Source organism: Scaptodrosophila lebanonensis, unplaced genomic scaffold (assembly GCF_003285725.1).
Source record: "Scaptodrosophila lebanonensis strain 11010-0011.00,11010-0021.00 unplaced genomic scaffold, SlebRS2 tig00001415-arrow-pilon, whole genome shotgun sequence".
NCBI classification, from domain to species: Eukaryota; Metazoa; Arthropoda; class Insecta; order Diptera; family Drosophilidae; genus Scaptodrosophila; species Scaptodrosophila lebanonensis.
The window spans coordinates 208482-232172 of NW_022060742.1; the positions used below are offsets into that span (position 1 = coordinate 208482).

Here is a 23691-nt window from a genome sequence, read left to right on the forward strand (position 1 = left end):
ACAAGTTTCTGTCACCGTTGTTGTTGTTGTTGCTGCTGTTGCTGCTGCATGTTGGCAGTCGGCGCCATGCGCTAAACTGGACAGAGCAAGGCATATAAGTGGCTGATATCTCTTATGTCTATGTGTTACTTGACTGTTAACCTCGTGCTTCATTAGGCATTTGGCACACCGACTAATTATGCTCCGTGGTCGAAAACTTTTCTCTCCACGCACTCCATGTTGGCCATCTTGTGGTTTGTAATGTCCAGCAACAATTTTTATTTTTCCCAATTTTGGAACTCTCACTTGCAGCAATGCGCTGCACCGTGGAGCTGTAGAGTGTGGGAGCAAAGAAGGCGCACCCTGTGCAACAAAAACGCCCACAATTTGGAAATGTTGCAACTTCAGTTAATTTTTAACTGGCGCTTTAGCAAGCCGATGATTTTACAATCGGTATTACAAAAATAATATTTATAAATTTGTTTGTGTGTGTGTGTGTGTGAGTGTGTATGTGCGTGGCTAATTTGTTGGGAAAACCTTTTCGTTGGAAGCTGCACAGTGGTGCCAGTCCAGTCGTCGAGTTGCAAGTCATGCAAATGTGGCAAAGCTGCTTGCTTCATAGCCAGACAAAGAATGAGTATTTGTGTTAAGTGTTTTGCACGGGCACGTTTGTGTTGCATTCCACAGAAAAAACTGTGGCAAGCCTGCCGTGCCGCTGTGGCGAGGCTGCCAACCAACAGCCAACAACCATCAGCCAACAGCCAACATCGCACTGTTTGCGCTGTCAAGCATAAATCGTATACTTGATCGAGTACACGACATGTGTTTCGATTTTTAAAGCGTTTGTCTAGCAAGAGTTGTTTTGGTCTTTATTCATAATTAAAATTAAAATTCAATTGCGCGACATTGGGCACACGAGCAGCTCGCCTGAAAGTGCTCAGACGCAATGGCAATACTTCAAACCACATATTGACAGAATGATAAAAGCCGAAAACATTTTCAATAAAATGCAGCAAGTTACGATGAATTGGCGATATATCTACGTATACATGTGAGTGCATTTCAGAAAATTCGCACTTTATTCACCACTTATCATATCTGGAGCGCAAATGAAAATATGTCTTTAAGCTTGACATGCAGTATTAAAAGCAGAATTATGTAAATACTTGTATGCATGTACTATGTACACAAATACTCGTATGCGTGTAATGTTCTCAATTTTATGTCGCGTTTATGTAACACTTACTAAATGCGCAAATTGCACTTGCACCTATTTGTTGATATTCACATTAATTGGGTCTCTATAAGTATTTGATAACTATTGGTAATGTATTGGCCATACATTTATAAATGCAAATTGAATAAATTGAAAAAGATAGTGCTTGGAATCGAGGCTAGGCGAACACAGCTCTCATTTGAAGACACGTCAGTCAATACATGAAATTTTAGTAAAAACTCGGATGCCGAAAAGACAAAATTTACGTACCTAAATTCCTGGTTAACATTTATTTTAAATTTGCAGTGCGGCCAATTGTAACATGTTTAAGTTCGCAGTCCAAGTGTTATTACCAAAACTGAAGTAAATGTCTACACAAATCCATCAATTTGAAATAGTTACATATCCTCTTCCTTTCACCTCCACAGCCTTATAAAATGTTCAAGTAAAAACTACAGCGGAGGCTGCGATGGCGATGATAAGCCGAAATCAGCTTTTTCAGTTATTAAACCGGCGCCACCAGTCGAAATTTTTCATATGATAAAGTTGTTTCAAGATGACAAAGATCCCAAGAAGGTTAATCTCAGTGTGGGCGGTAAATAGTGTAGAAGTCTTGAATTGGACAGCATTTGACTAACCGTCCCTTCTCCAACAGCATATCGCACTGATGAAGGCAAACCATATGTCCTGCCTATTATCAAGAAATGCGAAAAGGAATTGGTGAATGATCCCAAACTAAACCATGAATACTTGCCGATATTGGGTGATCCACAATATAGAAAACTGGCCATGGAACTGTTGTTGGGCAAGGATAACTGCGCCATTATAGAAGAACGTGTAAGTAAAACGCAGTCACAGCACAGTATACATTTAAAGGATGATTCTCCTACTCCCTGATGCAGGTGCTTCCTATACAAACTATCTCGGGAACAGGGGCAGTGCGCGTGGGATGTGATTTTCTAGCGAAATGCATGAAACGACGTGTTGCTTACTGCTCGAACCCGACTTGGGAGAATCATTTTGGAATTTGCCGAACAGCTGGCTTTAAGAAAGTTAAAGGCTACACATATTGGAATCCTAAAAAGCGCAATCTGGCCATCTGTAAGCTTTTAAGTGAATTGGCCGAGGCGCCTGAGGGCTCCGTAGTCATTTTGCATGCCTCCGCGCACAATCCCACCGGCACAGATCCAAGTAGGAAGCAATGGAAACAAATTGCAGAGGTTATGAAAAGTCGCAACTTGTTCCCATTCTTCGATACTGCCTATCAAGGTTTCGCAAGCGGTGATATAGATCGAGATGCATGGCCGGTTAGATATTTCATAAAAGAGGGTTTCGAATTGCTAGCCGCACAATCATTTTCCAAAAATATGGGCTTGTACTGTAAGTGTTGAAGAACTCAATCGGCTAGATCGGAAATAACGTCCTTGATCTCCAAACAGGTGAACGTGCAGGCTGCCTAGTTCTTGTTCTAAATGATAAAAAGCACATACCCAACGTGGCATCGCAGCTTACGCTTCTGGTGCGCCAGAATTATTCAAATCCGCCGGCACATGGAATCCGCTTAGTGACGAAAGTTTTAGGCTGCGAGGAGAATAGATGCGAGTGGTATTGAAAATTATCTAAAGTAGCTGAGAACTTCAATAATATTTCCTTTCAATTGCTAGGGCTTCTACCGTGAAGAAAATGTCATCCCGCATCAAGGAAATGCGAAAGGCTTTATCCGAAAAGCTTGTAGAGCTCGAAACACCTGGGAAATGGGATCACATTGTTAAGCAAATCGGCATGTTCTCTTTTACGGGATTGAAACGTGAGTAATGCTAACACTTGAATCCTGTTCCGATCCTTTTCATCCATTTCATAACGCAACAGCTCAACATGCCGAAAAATTAATTAATGATAAGCACATTTATATGTTAAAATCGGGTCGTATTAACGTTTGTGCGTTGACTACCAAAAATGTGGAGTATGTCGCCCAGTCTATCAATGAAGTTGTTAAAGCTGATCCCTTAGATGATGGCGAAGACTGTGACGAAGATGGCGATGATGATGACGCCGATGATGATTGCGATGAATAGATATACGATAGTGCCGAATATACACACGTATACATAATTTTGTACAAGTAAAATGTACATAAGAATATGTCTAGTTATATATACCACTTGATCCAATGCTGCGGCATCAAGAAAACGCCGAAAAGTATGCAGATGCTGGGTACGTTTGTGAAACTAAAACTTTTTGTTGCATACTCAAATTTCATCAAACACTGCAAAATCCGTTTGTAAAATAAATGCTATTTACAGTTACTTATGCACATTAGATAATATAGACTTATGATCTACAAGAATACCAGATTTTGTGGTATATTGTGTTTATACATATGTACATATATTGATGGAATATTGTTTTTCCCTGTTAAATTTCTTACAACTTTATCGTACCGTAATGCCTGAATATGTGCAGTCAGGGTTTTGTGTTTATGTTACGGCATTTTTTTGTACAAGGACTATAATTTATATGTTACTAAGGGAAATAAATTCTTTTATTATTAATTTGCCAATAAAGTCGACAGCAAATAGTCAACGTAAAGCTAAGACTAAGCTAAAGCTAAAATTATTCTTTTTATACAAACGAGTACTCTTTGATTATGATCCAAGTCCCCCCTTCCAGTCTACGCCCACTGCTCACTCGTTCGCTCTCTTAATCTCTCTCGCAGTCACAAAGAGGCACTCGAAACACGTATTTCAGCTTGGCTTTTCAACTGGGCCTAGTCAAATCGAGTGATCAACAGGGCTAGCAGGCATGGCGACTTCAGTTGTTAAACAAACGTCACCGCGCGTGGATCAGAAACGGGTGCAATTGTTGTTGTGTCGAGCGTGCAGTTTTGACACTATAATCGGGGGAAGAAGAAGCAACATTAAGTCACAACTCGCCAGAAATAGTCAAAAGTGCTAGCTGGGGTTGCATTCAAAAAGCAAATGTGCTTATAATATACATATACATACATACACACATATGTACATAAATACATGTTTTGTTCATAAATAAAATGCGTGTGTAGAGGTACGTTTGATATTTAAATACAAAATATAAGTAGTTGCACCCACACATCGATAAGCTGGCTGCTCAATTACCCGATTACGTTAGCGTTTCAAAATGCGTGCAATTAGTGTTAGCAACTGGTTGAGGTTTTTTGTTTGGGTGTGTAGGTACATACAAATATGTATGTAAGTGGATATGTGTATCCATATATGATGTATATATTTGAGCGCGAATACAAACTTGGCCTAAAAATGTGAACTACTATATACATATGTACATATATATGTATGTATGTATGTATGCGTACCCATAGAGCATGCACCAATTAGCAGTTTTAGTTGATGTTGGAGTTAACAATTACCATGCCTTCTGTTGTTGTTGTGCCATCAATCGTATACCTACAGCATTCGGAATCGAGTCGCAAAAAATGAAAAGTGAAAAGAGCCATTAACATGTGTGCCTCTTTGTTGCAGTAATTTGTTAACCGTTTTTTGCCAATTACGGCGTCATTTTGCCCATTATAATTTCGCTTTGTGGCTTCTCTGCGCAAGGCATTGAACTGTACCATCCCTCGATCGAAACTATTTACAACTATTTACTGATGCAGCTAAGCAGCCTTGGAATGACGCTACTCAGGAGGCGTACAAGCAAAAATGTTGTTTCTCGGATTGTTTTTGCTTTTGTATGCTTTGTACATTTTGTCAAGATGAATGCACTGTAAGTGTGTAAACAGGTTTTACTTACCGAGTTTTTGGTTAGTTACTGCCCACGTCCAGGGACGATTACGCGACATGTTCGTGTATATGCATGACAGACGGAAAGCCATAAAATCAACAAAGCGACATTTCCACCTTTGGCGAAAGATACGACGATTGCTATTCAATATGGTCATGACAAGCGCCTAAAACAATGCTTGTGGAGGTGTGTGGTGCTGGTCCAAACGAAAATGAAACTAATGTTTGAGATTTCCGGCGGTTTACCAATTCTTATATGTATATACATACATACATCGTATGTTTGAATGAGTCTCAATATATGTACATTTGTATGCGTGTGCTCAAATCAATTATTTTTATTCAGACTATCAATATAATGAAATAAACAAAAATTCTTAAATCAAATTGGTTATAACAATTGCATTGTAACGAGCCAGAGTTATGTTTTCGTTCTGTATGATATCTAATATACAATACCCATAAAGTAGAGAATGTACCTAACTATACAATCATTATTAATTAATATGCAAACCGATTCACAAAACCTTGATAAAGCGATATCGGTGTAAAGCATTACTCATTTCATTTCAGTTTGACCCTCCAACAAACTAAGTGAAGCGATGCCAATTGGCCAATAACTAGGCCCCAAGGAGGTGTCGTCACTACATAGACTACATCAAGATGCCGCGCAAACTTCTTAAGTTTTTAATCATCTTCGACAACACGTCGCTGCTATATTTTCCCGGTCAATTTCTATCTGGTCGTGTTCTCATCGAGCTGCAGGATGAAACGCCGGCCCTCGGGTTACATTTCCATGTGGTGGGTGAAGGAGTGGTGCGCGCAGGAACGGGGAGAGGGGAGCGAACGTATGACAAAGAGAATTACATAGATTTTCGCATGCGGTTACTGGGTGATGTCGATCAAGGACCTGCCATTTTGTCGCCAGGCATACACAGTTTCCCATTCAAATTGGGCCTACCTGTGGGCTTACCGTCGACGTTTCTTGGTCGCTATGGCTGGATACAGTACTATTGCAAGGCAGCCCTGCGTGAGCCCAATGGGCTAATACACAAAAATCATCAGGTTTTATATTGCCTATTTGCACCATAGTTAGTTTATTAAATTCTGATTCTTGATTTTCCAGGTGTTTATTGTAATGAATCCCATTGATTTGAATCTAGAGAAGCCAATTCTGGCGGTAAGTGTAGATTTTAACATAAATCATACAATGTATATAATTTTATTTGATTTTATTTCTATCAGCAACCCTTCACCTGCGAAGTAGAACACAAGTTGGGCGTCGCCTGTGTAGGTGGTGGTCAAGTCAAATGTCGTGTTGTCTTAGATCGAGGTGGCTATGTGCCTGGAGAAAATATCCTCGTAACTGCCTTTATATCAAATCACAGTAATGTGACCATTAAGCGCACGAAGGCTTCTCTAACAGAGGTAAATTTTAAAATTGAAAACCTTTAGAGCTTAGCCTTAATAGAAAAGTTAGATTTAATATTTCATTTTAATTTCCCGCATTTTTACAGACTATTGAATACTTGGCTCGAGGCAAAGTGGTGCAAACAGAGAAGCGCGCCCTCGCTGTGCTAGTGCGTGGAAAAATTCGACCTGGTGCCAAGGATGAGTGGCACAATGACAGCCTGTATGTGCCACCACTGCCACCGACAAATTTACATGGCTGTCATTTGATTAAAATATCGTATGATGTTTTCTTTATCATCGAACCAAAATCCATGGAGAAGGAGGTCAAGCTTCAGCTGCCTATTATCCTGGCCACTTATCCCTTCCGCAACAATGCCAACGATGCGAATACTTGGCCGGAATCGGTTCTAAAGCCTGAGACGCATTACCATTATCCATCATCGTTGCCCATATTTCGTCCATGGCTGCATGAGAAGCCCGACGCATAAGGCCCAGTGTTAATTGCCATACATACTTATATTACTTTTACACACAGACATATTCAAGTTTAGTGTTTTTGAATTCGTTAATCCTGTGACAATACTAAAGTACCCTTTTCCTATAATTAAACGACGTACATAATGCAGATAAAAACCGTGGAATACACCAACTCCTACATCCACTGTTTCATTGTAAACTTCCATTGCAGTACCTGAAGGTATTCTTGCAAGTCGAACCGCTGCAACAGCGGCGCCTTATGCTACCGATGGCTTCCAGCACGTTGGATGACGCAGCCCTTAAAGGAATTCATGCGCACATCAATCTCGCCTTCCTCGAGCTGTGACAAACAAGTTTATTAAAGTAATTTTTCCCCAACATAATCATCGAAAACCCAGTACCTCATCGAAAGCGTAAATGTCCTGAAAGCATGATGGCGATATGCACTGCCTTATGCAATTTACCTTGGGTACACCGACAATATTCAAGCACAGCGGATGCTGCTCACAGGCTAGCTCGAAGTCATGGTAAATTATTTCCTGAAATTGTCAGAAACGGTTGAGACCACTGGAAAAAATCAATATTCAAACTTACATTCTTGCTTGTCTCCTTGTATGCATATTCTGCAAAATGAAATGTTGCTGCTTTGGCCAAAGGCTTGCCATTCACCCCATGATCTGGCACAGCGCCAATAACAATATTAAAAAGAATTATTGAGCAAAAACCCAGGAGTATTTGCGGTAAGTGTGACATATTTCTTCTTCTACCCTTGTACTATCGCCACGAAATGTCAGCTGTCAAAGCCAAATTGCACAACAAGGGTGGTAGGAATGGCTTTGCTAGGGGTTATTTCTGTTCTCAGAGTGCAAAGTGCGTTTTTTCAATTTTCAAATTTATCTGCTTATTTATTAACGTAATTCCTACATCTAATTAGAGAAAAAATATACTACTGGAAGGCCATTTGTACACAAATTGTCTGTGTGTAAGCAAGTGATGTTAAACTCTTTATCCGTAACGCCCATCACCATAATTTATTGAAACATACGTATAAATATGCCTCCTGTGTGGCATACATACATGCATATCCGTTTCAGTGCATTGAATCCATTTTACAAAACTGTCGCTACCATCATCGCTCCGCTAAAGTTCGTTTCTTTTCAAATAGTCGCGAGACTCACTCACCTGTTGAAAAATGTATATGTACGTACATATATACATATATTTAAATTTGGTCAATTCTGACTCTGTTGTTATTTACGCACCGTTTTAAACCATGGCGTTGAAGGCCGGAATACCATGCGATATATTATGCCAATTTCCGAACGGGGAGCAATGGCATGCATATGCAAATGTTTAACTGTGATAAACGGTGGCAAGTGGAATCCAAAAAGAGCATCTGATGTGTTTATGTTTTTCGATACTAAGAATTTTTTCAAACCATCCTCCATTCGTGTAACTACAACATATAGGGGTGCTGATAAGATAAGGACATTCATATGGACTTTGCATTTGGTGGAAGTTGCTTACTCAGGCCGTCGTGAGACTTGTTGAGTACTTCTAGGCTTTCGTAATGTTGCTTTGGCACTGCCAGGTAATGGTACGTAGACGCAGGTTTTATATCCTTGAAAATAACGTATTCGTCCGTCTCCACCTCCAGTTTAGTTTGGGGTACTTTACCGCTTGAGATATCACAAAATATACAGCTAGGTGGTGCCATGGTGGCTGAGTCTCCTCCGGGCGCCTCTATTGCGTATGTTATGACTAGCAGCAATAAGAGCAGCCCTACTACTGATAACACAATCAACTTGCACGCCCTCGTGCGGCTCTTAACACACCCTATTCGATTCAAGAGTTTGTCGTTTGATGATGAATTCATTGCAATTGAAGTAAAGCAATGACAGCTCTCGCCTGACAGCTGTTTATAAATCGAGTTGGCAGGGACTACACAAGCGTTGGCAGCACTCGTTAACGATTTTGTAATGGCGCTGTTTCCTCCCGCCGAACAAATTAGCTATTCAAACCAACGAGCGCCCTTTTATTATTGACTTGGATGCCTATTAGAGCAGCTCAAGAAAAATTGATCGTGGGTCGGGTTTAAAATATTTTATTACATTTTTATATACCTGCTGCTGGTCCGTCTGTATCATTCATCCGAAAATATACACAATGCATCTTTAAATAAAACTAGTATGTATGTATAGGCCTTTTCTTAGAAGTTAAATTACAGACGTGTTATGTTTGATTAAATGTTTTAAAACAAATGCTTGTGAACTTATGTACATATTTATTATGTAGTTTTTGTAATGCTCCTATTTCCACTATCGCTATACACAGATAAAACTACTTTAAGCTTCGACACTAAAAACTAGCCTTACACCCATCCTCAGTATGCATATTCCGCGTATATGCGTGTATGTATGCATTTTCATATTTCATTCTACATCATCTGACTACTTATGTTAGTTATTTTCTTAAATGAATGAATATCTTATGTATGTATATTGTGTAATTTTCTAATACTAATTTACTTTAGTACTCGTGTTTTTGTTTATATTAAAACTCTTTCAAATTCCAAATGGTTAGAAAAGTATTAAACCAAACACTAAACTTAATGGTGCATTTAAAATGTTTGTTATCTTTTGTATTTCAATTATTTTGACCAACAACGTTCTCCCGAAAACTTTTGATTTTCTGCACAAAATATGATTCGAGTGCCTCAGCGCACTTGTAAAACGACGACTCTTTTGGATTATAATAACGGCAGTTGTCAAAAATTTTTGTCATATCACCAATGAATTCGGCCAGTTTGGTGTATGTGTTCGATTCTAGTTTGGCTTCCATCTGCTTGAGATCTGTAAGTAAAAAGTGATAGGGGGTTCCACAACAATACTTAAAATTTAAGTATCTTTCAACTTACCCATGGGCTCTTTTATTACTTTGTAATAGTCTGGTGCCTCTTCCGGATCAACCGGTTCCATAAATGGCCAAGCACTTTTGTGGGACTAAAAATTCGTTGTGTTGTTAATTGATCGTTTAGAGGAGGATAAATTTAAAGTATGTATTACCTGTATTTGTTTGATTAAAGCCTTTAGCTCGAGCAGCTCATGCGACGTTAGACTTTTCATATTCGCCGCATTGGCATCCGTATTCCGCTGGCATTCCGGACAAACATATTCATCAATGAACTCAGCTTCACTCTGCAAAATTCCCACACAGCGTCCGTGGAACCAGTCCTGACACTTATCGCAGCAAATGTAAAACTGTGACTCATCGTAAGGTTGACGGCAACTGCAATAGAGCTGTTGAGTTTCACGGGCCTTCTTGCAATCGGTGCAAATGAATTCGGAAAGCTTCTTTGATGCCTCTTCGGTGATGTTGACGCAGTCGCCGTGGAACCAATTACTGCACAAATCACACCCCACATAAAATCTACAGGCGTTTGAAAAATCATTAACGATGATAGCTCGAGTAAGAAACTCAATCACTTACTTTGTATCGTCATATGGCGTGCGGCAAATACAATATAGCTTTTCTTTCTTCCTGGTTATCTTTTTGGGACGACCAACGCTGTGCCTTGTATTATTTGAGCCTAATTCTGAATTGTGGTTACGATTGCTGGATAGCTTAGGGTGTCTGTTATGAGTATAAAGTAGAATTATATTAAACGTGTTGAATATCATATATTCAAAGGATATTTACCTCTTATGTTCCAAGTTATGATCTGCATGCCGATCAGAAAATACGGCGGCTCGCTCATTCTCACTCTGTTCTTCAGGTGTAGTGACGCTCATGGCACGCACATGCCGCTGCACTTTGACCTGCACCTCCTCCCGTATTTCGTGTTGCAAATTCCGCTCCAGGAGCGATCGCTTGCGTAAAATGCTCTTCTTAAGCAAATCCTTATGGCGTTCCAGCTGTGATTGTCTGGGTTCGCTTAACTGTGCCGCATCTTCCTGCTGCCTGCGATTATTTTTGTGGGCGCTATTGTTGTGATTAACGACAACGGCTGTTGCAAGTCGCTTTGAGGGCGTGCGAATTTTCCATTCTGCATCTTCACTATTCTGATGCTGACGAGATGATATAGTCCTTCGACGAGCAGAGGTTGTAGGTGCATCAGAGGTCGCATTACTCCTGCTGGACAGCGTGCAATCACCTAAATTCTGTGAGTCCTGCTTCTTGCGCATGGTCTCCAGTTTCTCTTCGAGCTCCGGACTAAGGTTTCCTTGTTTCAGTGCATTTGAAATAGCTGCAATTTATAGATATTATAAAATGTCTAGCGTTAATCACAGAAATTTTATGTGTTTCAACACTCGTACGCGAAATAAAATATCAAGCTTTAGGACAAGGCTCCATGCCCGACTTAATATATTTACAAATTATAGCTCTCTAATACTCACATTCTTGTATATATCCGCTTGTAACCACAAAACTCTTTACTTGCTCATCATTAATGATTTGCGGATTGTTCACGTTTTTACTTGGGTCTTCTTCTGCCTGATCTACGCCCTCCACGAACGTGCCTGTTGAATGGTTGCTGCATGGGACGGTGTTATTCTTATCAATTTGGGCAATGGTGTTGGGGCCGAGATGAAGCTCGCTGTTGCTGCCAGCGGCATTTGTAGGGACTGTGGTGCAGATGCTGTTGAGTGTGTTGTCTTCGTCAGCAGTTGTAGACGTGGTAGTTGAGCTGGTAGCTGCGTTGTTGTTGTCGCTGCTGGCATCTGCGACTGCGCAACTAACGTTGTTGGTCTGCAATGTAAATTGATTTTGGACTTGAACATTCTTTCCTAATTGCTGCTGCACTTCAAGTTGGGCTGGCTGAATAACTTGTGATATTTCTTGAGCTCCTTCTACCATTAGTGCTTCTTGATCTCTCTTAAATCTATTTTTGTTTTCACCATCTCCATTCTCACATAGCCCGGCAGGGTTATCGGCGACCCCCTTAGGAGGCATGTCGCATTCTGTTTTGGCCCTCAGCGCAGGCGACAACATGCTTTGTCTCTTGCGCTTGGGACTGCACACGACAATAATTTCGTCATCGTCGTCATCTTCATCTATGGTCCCTTGGGGTAGTATATAATTTGTGCTCACAACGCAAGCTATTGATAAGCCACCAACCTAGTTGTTAGCAGGAAGTGAGCGAGGGTTTATTGTAAGTATAGGTATAGAAATTTCAGAGTTTTTTGAGTAGGTTCTCCGAAATTTGTCTCAATCTATAGCCAAACGTTCATATGTGTGGGTGGATCTTAATCGATAAAACATTTTACTATTTTAAGATACATATATGAGAAATTACAGCCACCTACCTTGCTTTAATCAGAGATCAGTTGTAGTATTTATTCCAGGCAACCTTTTTTGGATTGTTTATTGTAGTGGAGAAGTTGTTGTTGTAGTAGTTAATGGCGAAGAGATTAACACGAAGAGTTGGGAGTTGTAGTTGACGACACGCGACATTAAGGCATTGGTAATTTTTGTTTATGACGTTTTAAGCAGTGGCAGCATGAATTTGAATTGTAGGGTATTTGAGAACTTTTAATTACAAAGTTGGTTTTTCAAAACAAATTGTGATGTATTAGCTCCTTTGAAAATTGTAATTGTAATGAAAATTACTGCAAAATGTTTAGCATGTTGCATGTGTATATGTTATGTTAGTGTGCGTGTAGGTAGAGGTAATTGCTGAGTCTGATAGTGTCTATTTGGTGTGGGCGTGTGTTTTGTTTTTTGTTCTTTGTGTAGGAAACGTGTGGTACGTAATTGTATACATCTTTTTTGTTGTTGTTTTTAGTTTTTTAAACTTTGGACAAGTGTAAAAATTCATTTCGATTTAGATGAGATGATTACAAATATGGTTAAGCCTTTGTGTTATTTTTTTTTTTTTTTTTTGAAGTTACTCAAACCGAAAAATAGCTCAATCGCGCGTAGTTGAGGGCATGCGCTTACGGGGTACGGTTCGCCATTGGGATAACAGAATACAAGCCGTGCTTCATATGTATATACATACTATATATAAATACATATATACATACATATGCATATATATACATATATATGTATTTCATGTATATATATATAAGTATAACTTTTAATGTCAGCCAACTAAAACTCTGTATTTGGGTTAATCTCTTCAGCAATTTCCTTTTTGTTCATTTTATTTCATTTTTTTTGTATTTCAGTTAACAATTTAAATTTGGCCATATCAAACAAAAATAAATTTTGGTTTAATCTGATTCCACTGATTTCTGATTAAAGGCATTTTCGTTGTTTAACATAAAGTGTTATTTTTTAGGTAATTTTCTCCTCTTCTTACACTGACTTACAACTTTTATTTTTCCCCTCTTCAAATATATTATAAGCGAGCGCTTTTTGTCAACACAAAGGCCAATTTGCAAATAATCATCCAACTAATTCGGAAACGAAAATACACACAAATTTTCAATTGGTATGTTCGTGTGCTTAGTTGTAGGAAAGTACGTAACAATAGAGTTAGAGTTTGGGAAGAGTCGATACTATGTAGGCAGGAATTTCAAAGTATGTACAATTGTTTTGGAGTTCGATGCTGTTGTTGGGCTGTCAGAGAGCGTGCGTTCTACAGTTCGTACGGTGTGTCGGATAGTGTATGTATTTTGAAGTGTTGTAATGCTATGTAACAATTCGCAGATCGCAGACAAAAAGCGACACATGTCAGTATTTTTGCACAGCACATGATTTCTTATTATCTTCTCATGTAAAATATTTACAATGAACATTTTGCATTAATTTTCATTCCGTTTTTTCTTCTTTTTGAGTTTTTCATGACTTCAACACACAAATATATATGTCAGAATAGGAATTTGGCAAATTTAAATTAATTCTCCCATTTAATATTCAATTTTTTTTATTGAAGATATAGTGGGATGTACAACAATTTTTAAATGATGTCATATATATTTGTGGAATTTTTAAAACGATTCGTTTCATTATTATAAACATATTTATTGAATATTTATCAGGGTATTCGCCTAAGTGCTCTGTAAACCCGAAGTTAGAGCAATGCTATCAATATGATAAGTCAAAATAAGCAATGTTTTTTTTATTATTTTATTTTGTCTATGGTAGCTGTTTGTGGATTTTGTAATTGGTTTTTGTTCGAAAAAAAAACAGTGTTGGGCGTAATTATTTTGTATTGCATAGTACGTTTTATTGCAAAAAGCGCTTTACATAAATACAGGTAAACATAGTTGGTAGCCGAATGAGTCTAGGCCTAAAATCCAAACGCTTTGGCGCGTTTGTTCTTAATACTGTGCCCTGCTCTTAAACATTTTGTTGGATAAATGCTCGTTAAATAATGAACTGCGTAAAGTTCACTGAAATGCTATTTTCTATTGCATATTACATATGTATATGTGTATGTAGAACTATTTAAAAATATTGCATTATTAAAATACGTATGTAGTATAACTAAATAATTTATGGTAAACTAAAGATAACTAAAGCAAAAAATAAATATTGTTTTTAATCATAGAAGCAAATCGCATACTGCTTATTTTTGTTGTCTGTTTAATGTTTATGTTTAATGTAGTTTTTGTATGTATGTATGTATCAGTGTGTAGAGTGCTACCTGCATGTCTGTGTGTGTGTGTTGCGTAAGAAGAAGTAAGTTTGTGGACAATTAGTTGAATTAACATTATATTGCAAAATGTAGCCGTTTGTTGCTTAAGTTGCTCCTATTAGAAAAAAAAGCTTAAGATCGCGAGAACTCATACATGCTTAGTAGGAATGTGTGTAGCACGCACTGGCCTTTGAAAATTCTGTTAAATCAGCAGATATATTAAAACTGACATACAAAAATTTAACACAATTTAAAGTAAAGAAGAAACAGGTGTGTTTTTAATAAATAATCGAAATTATATCGCAAAAACATGCTTGGTCAATTGAAACATATTAAACAAAGTGTAACTTAACGTAGACATTAAATGTACTTTTACTTTAACAAACGCTTCAACTGGCGTTTCAGTTGGTAGGCGGCCTACAATTTATATAGCCCTGTTCTCTCTTAGAATTCCCCGCGCTCACACTCTAAGATTTGCATTTAAAAGCTACTCACTTGTTGATGCGTTGCAGACTGATGCACAGGTGTTAAAGGTGGCGGCTGTGACTGAGACGCTGTTTCTGGCTGCACGGCCAAGTAGATTTTTGTGGGTCCCAGGACTCCCAACTTGCCGTGAGATTCTTGTGCTGTGTAGATAGACAACGAAATATTTGTATAAGTATATTGTTTTTAATTTTTACAATTATGCTTATTTTAAGCTAATTCCTAAAACTAACTAAACTACTATACTATGCGTTAATTAGTATAACTGAAGTAGGAATATTAAATTTAATAAATCGGCATATACAATTACCTTTCATCAGTTGTTGCTTGACCTGCGTTTGCACCAATTGCAGTTGTTGCGCAGTGAAGTCATTGCCCACAAGGCCCTGGAGAACAATACGTGGACCATGTTCTGTTTGAAGCACTTGAGCCGTTACACATTTGATGACCGTGCCAGGAGGTTGATTTTGCAGCAAACTTTCCTCTATGCTTAAGGCCTGCTGTTGTTGAGGCTGCACGGGTTGGCATACTTGCTGCACCACCTGCATTGGCATCATTTGTGGCTGCTGCTGTTGCTGTACTATAACTTGTTGTGGACTGTGTTGTACGACGGTTTGCTGTTGTTGTGGTAGCTTTACGGGTGAGCTTTGAGGACTTGTTTCCGTTACTGCAGGCGTTGTATTATTTGTGACGATATGCGAATTTCCGTCGCCCTGCTGCTTTATGTGGGCTACGATCTGGGCCTGGTTGTTGCCTAGTGGCTTCACAATGACCTGTTGACCATTGACCGTCGCTACTTGCAGCTTGCCTTGCGCCAGCTGCTGCGCGAGAGTAGAATTCGGTACAAGAACTTGTTGGCCGGCGGACCCGTTGTTGTCTGTATTACTAGCCTGCGCCTTCTCTTCAATTGCTTGTTGTTGCTGCTGCTGTTGTTGTGGCTGTTGTTGTTGTTGTTGCAGCACCAGTTGCTTCACCATTTTGGGCGTTGTTTGAATTGTTTGATTGCTTTGCACAACATATTGTTGCTGTTGTTGCTGTTGCGACTGTATCTGTACAGTTTGTTGTTGTTGTTGTTGCTGCTGCTGTTGTTGGTGCTGAGCTTGTATTTGCTGTTGAACCATTTGCTGTACTTGACTCTGCGGCATATTACGCTGTGTGACAATCGTTTGACCCGGGCTCAGTATTATGCGTTGCCCACCAACCACAATTTGCTGTTGCACATTGCTGGTGTTCACTATTTGTTGTATAACCTTTTGTGTAGGCTGTGCGCTCACCTGATTAACAACAATTTGTTGTGTCTGTTGCGTTGTTTGTTGCTGTTGCTGCTGCTGCAACACTTGTGTCTGTACAATTTGCTGCTGCGGTTGAACTGTCTGCTGTTGCTGTAATCCTGAAGCTGTCAATATGACTTTCTGACCTTGTGCATTTTGACCGACCACCACTTTAGAGCCTGGCTGCACAAAAACTTGCTGCAGATTTTGTGATGGTGGCGTGGTGGTGCCCACAACTTTAGGCTGTACAAGTTTCTGTACAGTGGGCGATGATGTTGCTGTTGCAGCTGCTGCTGCCGCTTGTTGCTGCTGCGCCATTAGTAATTTATTTTTCACCTGCGCCAATGGTAAAGTGACACGTTGCGATGACGCTATAGCCTGTGCCACAGACGGTTTGGTCACATTCTTCACTGCTATTTGCTTAATCACTGGTGAGCCCGAAGGAGTGGCGGCGGTGCCGGAAGTGTTTGTGGCAGTAGTCGATGTTGTTGTAGGACTGGACGTTGCTGAAGCCAGGGTTTTGATTGGCAACTTACCTTTGACGGTTGCCAGCTGCGTTGCTGCATTTGGATTTGTGGATGTTGTCGTCGTCAGGACATGTAGTTTGCCGTCCGGCATTTGTACCAGCTGCTGTCCTGGATTCAGACCCCGCACGCTTACTTTGCCGTCGGGTCCACGTATAATTTGTACTCTATGTGGTGTAGATTGAGCTGTTGGTGTTGCTGGTGCTGCCGCTGTTGATGCTGATGCCATAGGCGAAGCTGCATTTGAAGAGATTGTGGATGGCAGGGTTTTTGGACGTGCCATTTGCGTGACGGCTTGTTGAATGATGCGAGTTGTTCCGTCAGGATTGCGCAGCACAACGCGTCTGCTGCTCAACATTTGACCCTTGGCTACAAAAAAAGACAAGACTTCGTTAATAACCCAAGCTTCTATGTTAATATATTCTTTAAGTAGAACCATACCTGGAGAGTCCGAGTACATAGTTTCACTATTGGTATTCAACGATTTACGCTGCTGATGCACAGCGCGTTGTAGTTTTAATTGTTGCTCCATTTTGTCTTTCATATCTTCTTTGGGCTTTGATGCTAACAATACACGTCCACCGTTGGCGCTATTGGCAGACGTTCCAGCTGCGTTAGTTGCTTCCAATTGACGGGATGCCACAGATCGCGTGACTGTGGCCAGGCGCGCTCTTTCTTGTTTTTCGCCAATGAACTTTATTTCCCACAGCTCGAGTTTGTCCTCCTCTACCCATTCCTCGCTGATTTGTGGCTCGGTTGGTTGTGGCGATTCAGCGCGTTTCCGTTTCCGCAAGCCTGAACGTATGGATGTGACTTCTAAACAATAAGATAATAAAGATATTAAATTTTGCAGTTATATTTTAAAGTGTACTTGGTAAAGAGGGTATATTAGGTTTGGGCAAATATGTAACCTAAATTATATATATGTATATAATTCTTAATCAGCATGACGAGAGAAATCAAAATAGACATGTCCGGTCGTCTGGATGAACGCCTAGATTTTGGAAACGGCTCAGCGCAATTTAATAAATTTTAGGAAGTAGACTCTCCTAGGCCCTAGGCAACACAAGTTTATTTTTTATTTTTATGTTTTTCCCCCGTTCCCCTCTAAATATACATAGGCCAAACTTTGCACACGTAATTTATATATTAACTAAATTTGTTGTAGTGTATTTCACTGCCGAGCTTGCTCGTCTGTAGCATTCACTCTTGTTAATACAACATAGGTAGCGAAAAAAGTTAAGACATACATTTATCGTTTTAAATTTAACCAGAACCTTTAAAATTATACCCATATGTAATGAGAATTAAAACATAGTTTCCAATTATTAACTGCTGCTGTTTGGATAAAGAATGCTATGAGGTAATAATCTAAAAGTGGCTCCATTTATAAAACATAACGCATAGAATCGTCTGTATTTAGCTCTAGACCGACTCTGCGAAACGTGCCTCATTTATTGGAGAATTCGAATTGTATTAAAAGATTTGCTTTTTATAATTAGAAGGATCTTTCTGTGAACTTATTTTGGTAAGATTTACTAAATTTTTTGTTTTTGAACGCTCTTTTTCTTGTTGCTCTAACTGTACTCAGAAGTTAAATTTATAACTTACCCCTAATTGTTTTCGGCATCTCCAGGGGTATGACGACCTTGCGCCTCAAATAGCTTGTCTTCTCCCCATAACGACCGGCATGGCGCAGCTTCAACAATTCAACGGTGACAATTTCCGTCTCTGAAGTCACCTGGTGTTTACCATCAGCGGATGGTGGCTTGGCAATCATATCATCCCATCGTAGACACGACCACAAAATACGTAACTGTAGTGCTATGCAAGACAATGTTGTTGCATTGGATGTGCGGTAGGACCAACAAGTGCGAAACAGTGGACGTGAGCATTGATATTGCCAAATGGAGTTATTCTTAGCCGCATGGTGAAAGCCACTGGCGGGAGACTTTCCAGCGAGGCGTGCCAATTTCAGGAGCTCGTAACGCGGTAAAACCAATAAGCTGCGCTTTTGTTTGTGCGTAAGGAAATTGGAAATGAGTGGATACCGCGAATAGGCGGGCTTTTTTGTCACGACTGCCTTGTCCTCTGATTTGATGTTCTGCTCGTATAATTTTGACGCATCGCGCAGCAAGTAGATTCGTCCACGTGGTGATGTCGCCGAGTAGATACGCTCCTTACCATTCTCAAAGTACTCGCGTTCATATTTTGTAACATCCTCACGCTTGACAGCACGCGTCGTGATTGGAAAGCGACGATTCTGTTTGTTCAACGGTATGTCCTTGTCCAATGTCTGATCGAGCACATCTTTTGTACCTATATAAGCTTTTTTCTGCTTCTGTGTGCGCTTTCGCCGGGATCCGGCCGACATGTCCACATCTTCAGCATTAACTGTAGAACTTGCGGCACTTGCCGCTGCCACAAGGGAATCTTCAGTACTCTCAATCTCCACATTACTGCACACATCCATGCTTTCAATGTAATCCATTTTGTCGGAGTCTTGTGTGCTATTGTCGACATTTGCATTGCTTGAAACGTTTGGCTCTTCTACTTTAACTGTAGCTGATAGTTCAACGTCGCTTAGCAAGCAATCGGTAAGCAACTGTTCGCTAAAGGATACAGCAACAGTTCGCGATTGCTCCCAGTCTTGCAACAAGTCCAAAGGTGCCTCACCTTCCACCAACTTTGCATCATCCGCGTCATCAACGGCCAAGCTCGATGCATCTTTTTTACCTTCTGTCAACTTTTGCTCAAGTATGGAAGGTTTTTTCACGGCACCAAGAATAGCTGCAACTGTCTCCTTGGACCCATTTCCCGCAGTATGTGCCTTTCGTAGAAGTAGTAACAACTCTTTCTTGGCGCGTGCTTTTTGCAAACAAAGTGGCGAATAACAAGTATTTTGCGTTATTTGCGAAACAGCGTTTGAGTTTGTGTTGCATTCCTTCGTATAACAGCGGAATGTCTTGGCAAACCGATTGAGCTGACTGAATTGGAGGCGCACGGTTTGTATTTGTTTGGCGAGCGAATTGACGAGATCAAAATTCACGTTGGATGAATGTGGGCTACTCTTGCCAGAGGTTTCGGTTAATCGCAGCAGACGTTTCTCTAGATAGGTTTGTTTGGTGCTATTCGTTGCACTGTTAGATGTAATTACCAAAGGTTTAATATCTGCCTCTGAATTGGAAGCCAGTTGATGCTCAACCTCCATCAATTTACTGCGACGCTCAAGTAAATCATCCACACGACATTTCCTAGCCACTTTAGGATAATAGCTACGACCCGGTGCGTTCAGCGCTTTGCTCACATCAATGTTACCCTTGACGCGTTCCTTTACATCTTCAATAACTTTGACGTTCTTATATTGCTCCGGCAAGTAGTGGCATACCTGGCCCTCTGCATTGATGGACTCGCACTGTTGCATAAATCGTTGGGTGCGTGGGTCAACTAAAATTATTTCATCAACAGCCTGCTCAGGATCTTCTTCATTTTCCAACGTGTAGTGCACATAAACCCGATTATGAACGAGGGGCTGAGCACGTCGAGCGCGCACTCCACATCGCCGACTGCTTGACAACCAGAGCCAACCCCATTGTCCGTGCACGCGATACTCTTCACCCTTTTGCTTCCACACCTGGTGCTTCAGGCCTAGCGAGTATTTAATGTAATTAAAAGCCAGTCGGTTGCGTTCCTCTTCATCATCTCGCTCACGTTTCTCACGCTTCTCCAGCTTCTTGCGCCATTCACGTTCTGCACTAGTGATGCGTTGCAGGGCCGTGTGGCCCAGCTGTTCATGCCACACATTGGCAAAGACTACACTCTTCAGCGAGGCCTGGAACAGCATGAGCACAGCAGCAAAATCTGAGGCACGTTTCGCACTCATAACAGCATTGTTCCAGATCTTTTTGTTAATCACCCAATTGGGATTGAGAAAAGGCGCTGCAATGTTCGATTCAAAATTCATCAAAGTCTGACGTAATGTCTGAACAATGTTGTCAGCTGTGCCCATTGTTATACCAATCCATTTGAAATCAGAGGCTGTTGTTAGCGAGAACTTGTGTGAGAGGTGGCGCCTCTTATCCCGTTCTTCATTGCGTTGCGGTTTGTTTAGTGCTATGGCATTTGTAGCATATTGATTTACATAATTCTTGTAGCCCTGTTCCATACCAAGCTTAAAGTACAGTGTTCCACTGTTAAGTTGGTTCGTTTTCTGCCGTGTGACCATTTTATTATGTTCCGGCTTCTTAGCCGCCTCATCAGTTTCTAGTTTGACAGCGTCTACTTCTGGCTCCCCTTTTGCTGTTTCTTTGTCCAATAATTCACGCGTAGCATCTTGCTCCAGTTCCAACACCGTGCGCTTGTTATGTTTGTGCTCATTGGTCAGCGTTTCTGTCAACTGCATTTGGCGCTCAATTTCTTCTTTACGCTCCAAGAGCTGGGCATACAAACGCACCTCTAGCTCATCAGGATCCAACCTTTTTAGCAATAATTCCAACTTGCTTGTTGTGCTGTAGTACCAGCACTTTCCATCGATTTGATCCTCCACAAATATTCTCCGTGCAATAAACCAAAACTTTCGACCGTGTCGGTCCACGCCAAGACTGTCATGCCGTATAAGCACTCCCTGCTTTTCCTGCGGCAACACGCAATCAACAACTCCAACAACTTTGTGCGAGGTACATAGGCCACACTGCCAGTCTTCAGTGGGCACATCGTTCATAGGGGGATCCACACATTCCAAATGATAGACAGCGGGGCAAGTTTCACAGCACAGCAAGTCACCCAAGCGATGGCAGACGCGACAATGATCGTCATAGTGTATAGGCCCCTCTTGCAACATTACGTCTCGCACCGAGTTGGCAAGTAGAAACTGATCGCCCAGGAACTGCAGTACAGTTAGTCGGTGCTCCACTCCCGTATAGGGATATTCACCTTGAGAAAGTATGTCATGCACTTGACGATCAAATTGCCTATCACTATCAACGTAGCTGCGCAAAATTTCCGGCCAAGTAATTGCATCGATCAAATATAAACTAATGTTGACCGTGTCCTTCTGATCTAGAGGGCCAAAATGTGTTCCTTGGGCATCCTCCTCGCGTAATATAGCCTTAAGCAGCATTATATGTATGTCAGTGAGTAACGCGCTTTGCTCTTCGGACATTAGAGCCGCGCAAAAATCCTCAAATCGAAATGGCGAAAGCCGAACCAGGTGGCGAAAACGCCTCAAAACCTCGTATATACTGAGTGCGCACAGAACGTGACTGTTGCCCACGAATAAATCCTCTGAAGACTCTGGCAGTTCGAGAGATGCGAACACCCGACCTTCTTGCAGCCAAATAGGTTCCGGACTGGGCGGTCGCGGTGGTCGTCCTACCCCGTTTTGTGTGAAACTGCATACTGAGAACTCAGACTCACTCTCGTTGGCCTCTTCTAAGCTCTCATCGTCACTTGGCGTAAGCAACATATCATCTTCATTATCTGATTTTTCCTCATCCGAGTCACCGAAATCTGAACCGTAGTGATACTCCGATTCGTAACCTGTTAAAAGAAGATTTTTAAAGTTAGTATTTTTTACAATCGTTGCATTTCTCGTTACCCCTCAAACGCCCACAGTGAAAGCTTGACATATCTGGCACTTCTATTTAGTACCAAACGCACGACACTTGTTTGCCCACTTCAGTCAAAAATAAACTTTGCTCAAAAATGTAATTCAATTTGAATTTGGATGTCGGCTATCGCAGTATTTAAAACTGGCGTCGTCAAATGTATTGCTTGAGTTTTATGTAAAAAACAAGCAAAATCAGGATTTAATTTATTGCTACACTTTGCAGTAAACTATCTTCTATCTTTTCGCCTACTTTGACAGTTTGGTCGAAGCCTTTCTGAAGGAAATTTGATAAACAAATTTACCCAACACTAAAAATGAATTCGGTCTCAAATTTGACATAAGTTTCGACTTACCTTTTCTGCTGGAATAACTGGCATTGGCATGTACATTTGACTTTCGTCCGCGTCCTCTTTTCGCGCCACTGCCGCGACTGCTGCGATTGTTATTGCTGCTGCGGCTGCATTCATCGCTTTGTGGTGAGATGGCTCGCGACGCGGACGGCGTGCTTGGCTGCGATTTTCCTTCACTTAGATACTTTGGCTTCTTGAGCAGTTGATAGTTGAAGCGTCCTGTTGACCTCTCATTAGGCGTCTTTGGCGGCCGACCGCGCTTACGGCTCCCGCGGCCGCTCATTTTTGCTGATATATTTCTTTCGATTTCTTGTTGTTGTATGTGATTTGCTTTACTGCGGCAATTAGACGCACGACTTTATACTTAATCCTACTGTTTGTACCACTGTAAGCGTGGCCGCGTGTGTTTGTGTGTGTGTGCGATGTACCCAAATATGGCTTTGTTTAATTGTGTAAACGACCGTTAGCGTTGCACATTTATCTAAAAAAAACATTGAGTATAAATTAATATCTGGCTCGAAAATGTAGCTGAATTCACACAAACATGGTTCTCACGCGCATTCGCCCACTCACGCGCAATATGTGTGAGAAAAAATCAATAGATTTCACATTTAGTAAAAGCAAACTAAGCTTTGGGCATTTGTTTACAAGCAAGCGGTATTAAAATCGCTGCTAACTTAATGTTCTAGGCGCCAAAAATTCATACACACAAACATTTTGAAGAGGATGCTGCGGGAGCTGCTTTACCAATTTATTTTTTTTTGTAATGTAGTACTAAACACACGCACTGGGCGACGGAAGGTAAAACTGTGTGTGTGCGCGAAGCCAACGCACATTGTCCGCCATTTATAAAAATGTGAAAAATTTAGCCAATTGACACACAAATGTATTATTTGCACAGCTAACACGAAATTTCAAAGCACATATTGGTCTCACACGCTTGGCTACTCATTCCAATTGTTCTGCACAATTTAATTTAATATTATTTAACTTTTTCAAGCAAACT

General features: G+C 40.7%; 5 protein-coding genes across 9 annotated transcripts; 2 read left to right on the forward strand and 3 right to left on the reverse strand.

The window, feature by feature from the left end:
* The first annotated feature begins 775 nt into the window (after window positions 1–775).
* Window positions 776–3514, forward strand: LOC115632084 (aspartate aminotransferase, cytoplasmic-like). Of its 2 annotated transcripts, none has more exons than XM_030529046.1 (7): window positions 776–1030; window positions 1624–1790; window positions 1851–2032; window positions 2098–2575; window positions 2635–2800; window positions 2860–3002; window positions 3065–3514. In XM_030529046.1, exons 1-7 carry the CDS (start codon window positions 957–959, stop codon window positions 3268–3270), a joined length of 1416 nt encoding a protein of 471 aa, XP_030384906.1. In that variant the 5' UTR covers window positions 776–956; the 3' UTR covers window positions 3271–3514. The 2 variants fall into 2 exon arrangements, with proteins under 2 accessions (XP_030384906.1, XP_030384907.1); XM_030529047.1 differs by lacking the exon at window positions 776–1030 and adding an exon at window positions 1457–1558.
* Window positions 3271–7039, forward strand: LOC115632085 (arrestin domain-containing protein 17). 2 transcript variants are annotated; one of them, XM_030529049.1, is made up of 5 exons: window positions 3271–3409; window positions 5545–6036; window positions 6098–6151; window positions 6217–6399; window positions 6489–7039. In XM_030529049.1, exons 2-5 carry the CDS (start codon window positions 5635–5637, stop codon window positions 6870–6872), a joined length of 1023 nt encoding a protein of 340 aa, XP_030384909.1. In that variant the 5' UTR covers window positions 3271–3409; window positions 5545–5634; the 3' UTR covers window positions 6873–7039. The 2 variants fall into 2 exon arrangements, with proteins under 2 accessions (XP_030384909.1, XP_030384908.1); XM_030529048.1 differs by lacking the exon at window positions 3271–3409 and adding an exon at window positions 4022–4258.
* LOC115632086 lies at window positions 6882–7614 on the reverse strand. Its single transcript, XM_030529050.1, has 3 exons — window positions 7456–7614; window positions 7263–7400; window positions 6882–7201 (listed from the first exon to the last, which is right to left on the reverse strand). The coding sequence occupies exons 1-3, from the start codon at window positions 7612–7614 to the stop codon at window positions 7124–7126; spliced, it is 375 nt and encodes a 124-aa protein (XP_030384910.1). The 3' UTR covers window positions 6882–7123.
* A 146-nt stretch (window positions 7615–7760) lies between these two features.
* Window positions 7761–8725, reverse strand: LOC115632855 (histidine triad nucleotide-binding protein 3-like). The gene is made up of 3 exons (XM_030530115.1): window positions 8389–8725; window positions 8124–8317; window positions 7761–8043 (listed from the first exon to the last, which is right to left on the reverse strand). Exons 1-3 carry the CDS (start codon window positions 8576–8578, stop codon window positions 8002–8004), a joined length of 426 nt encoding a protein of 141 aa, XP_030385975.1. The 5' UTR covers window positions 8579–8725; the 3' UTR covers window positions 7761–8001.
* Window positions 8726–8871: 146 nt separating this feature from the next.
* LOC115632997 (nucleosome-remodeling factor subunit NURF301) lies at window positions 8872–23487 on the reverse strand. Of its 3 annotated transcripts, XM_030530317.1 has the most exons (12): window positions 23433–23487; window positions 22689–23166; window positions 18339–22265; window positions 17169–17543; window positions 15243–17096; window positions 14945–15075; window positions 11259–11610; window positions 10561–11107; window positions 10351–10494; window positions 9927–10290; window positions 9779–9863; window positions 8872–9713 (listed from the first exon to the last, which is right to left on the reverse strand). In XM_030530317.1, the coding sequence occupies exons 2-12, from the start codon at window positions 22966–22968 to the stop codon at window positions 9508–9510; spliced, it is 8265 nt and encodes a 2754-aa protein (XP_030386177.1). In that variant the 5' UTR covers window positions 22969–23166; window positions 23433–23487; the 3' UTR covers window positions 8872–9507. The 3 variants fall into 3 exon arrangements, with proteins under 3 accessions (XP_030386177.1, XP_030386179.1, XP_030386178.1); XM_030530319.1 differs by lacking the exons at window positions 8872–9713; window positions 9779–9863; window positions 9927–10290; ... (2 more) ...; window positions 11259–11610; window positions 23433–23487 and adding an exon at window positions 12170–12211 and having other exon boundaries at window positions 22689–22968; XM_030530318.1 differs by lacking the exons at window positions 8872–9713; window positions 9779–9863; window positions 9927–10290; ... (2 more) ...; window positions 11259–11610; window positions 23433–23487 and adding an exon at window positions 14014–14564 and having other exon boundaries at window positions 22689–22968.
* Between the last annotated feature and the right edge of the window lie 204 nt (window positions 23488–23691).

What these genes read in the sequence shown, in the direction of transcription:
- LOC115632997 (XM_030530317.1), bottom strand. Translation starts at nt 22,968, where the DNA reads ATGAGCGGCCGCGGGAGCCGTAAGCGCGGTCGGCCGCCAAAGACGCCT. An exon ending in AGTCTGCAACGCATCAACAA is followed by an intron (nt 11,611 to 14,944) that starts GTGAGTAGCTTT and finishes TTTACATTGCAG; the next exon opens with ACCAACAACGTTAGTTGCGC. An exon ending in CTTTAATCAAACAAATACAG is followed by an intron (nt 9,864 to 9,926) that starts GTAATACATACT and finishes ACGAATTTTTAG; the next exon opens with TCCCACAAAAGTGCTTGGCC.
- LOC115632086 (XM_030529050.1), bottom strand. Translation starts at nt 7,614, where the DNA reads ATGTCACACTTACCGCAAATACTCCTGGGTTTTTGCTCAATAATTCTT. An exon ending in ACAAGGAGACAAGCAAGAAT is followed by an intron (nt 7,401 to 7,455) that starts GTAAGTTTGAAT and finishes TGACAATTTCAG; the next exon opens with GAAATAATTTACCATGACTT. An exon ending in ACATTTACGCTTTCGATGAG is followed by an intron (nt 7,202 to 7,262) that starts GTACTGGGTTTT and finishes TGTTTGTCACAG; the next exon opens with CTCGAGGAAGGCGAGATTGA.
- LOC115632084 (XM_030529046.1), top strand. Translation starts at nt 957, where the DNA reads ATGATAAAAGCCGAAAACATTTTCAATAAAATGCAGCAAGTTACGATG. An exon ending in CGATATATCTACGTATACAT is followed by an intron (nt 1,031 to 1,623) that starts GTGAGTGCATTT and finishes TCACCTCCACAG; the next exon opens with CCTTATAAAATGTTCAAGTA. An exon ending in GCGCCATTATAGAAGAACGT is followed by an intron (nt 2,033 to 2,097) that starts GTAAGTAAAACG and finishes TCCCTGATGCAG; the next exon opens with GTGCTTCCTATACAAACTAT.
- LOC115632085 (XM_030529049.1), top strand. Translation starts at nt 5,635, where the DNA reads ATGCCGCGCAAACTTCTTAAGTTTTTAATCATCTTCGACAACACGTCG. An exon ending in TAATACACAAAAATCATCAG is followed by an intron (nt 6,037 to 6,097) that starts GTTTTATATTGC and finishes TTGATTTTCCAG; the next exon opens with GTGTTTATTGTAATGAATCC. An exon ending in TAGAGAAGCCAATTCTGGCG is followed by an intron (nt 6,152 to 6,216) that starts GTAAGTGTAGAT and finishes TATTTCTATCAG; the next exon opens with CAACCCTTCACCTGCGAAGT.
- LOC115632855 (XM_030530115.1), bottom strand. Translation starts at nt 8,578, where the DNA reads ATGGCACCACCTAGCTGTATATTTTGTGATATCTCAAGCGGTAAAGTA. An exon ending in CAAGTCTCACGACGGCCTGA is followed by an intron (nt 8,318 to 8,388) that starts GTAAGCAACTTC and finishes TATATGTTGTAG; the next exon opens with TTACACGAATGGAGGATGGT. An exon ending in CAACGCCATGGTTTAAAACG is followed by an intron (nt 8,044 to 8,123) that starts GTGCGTAAATAA and finishes ATTTTTCAACAG; the next exon opens with GTGAGTGAGTCTCGCGACTA.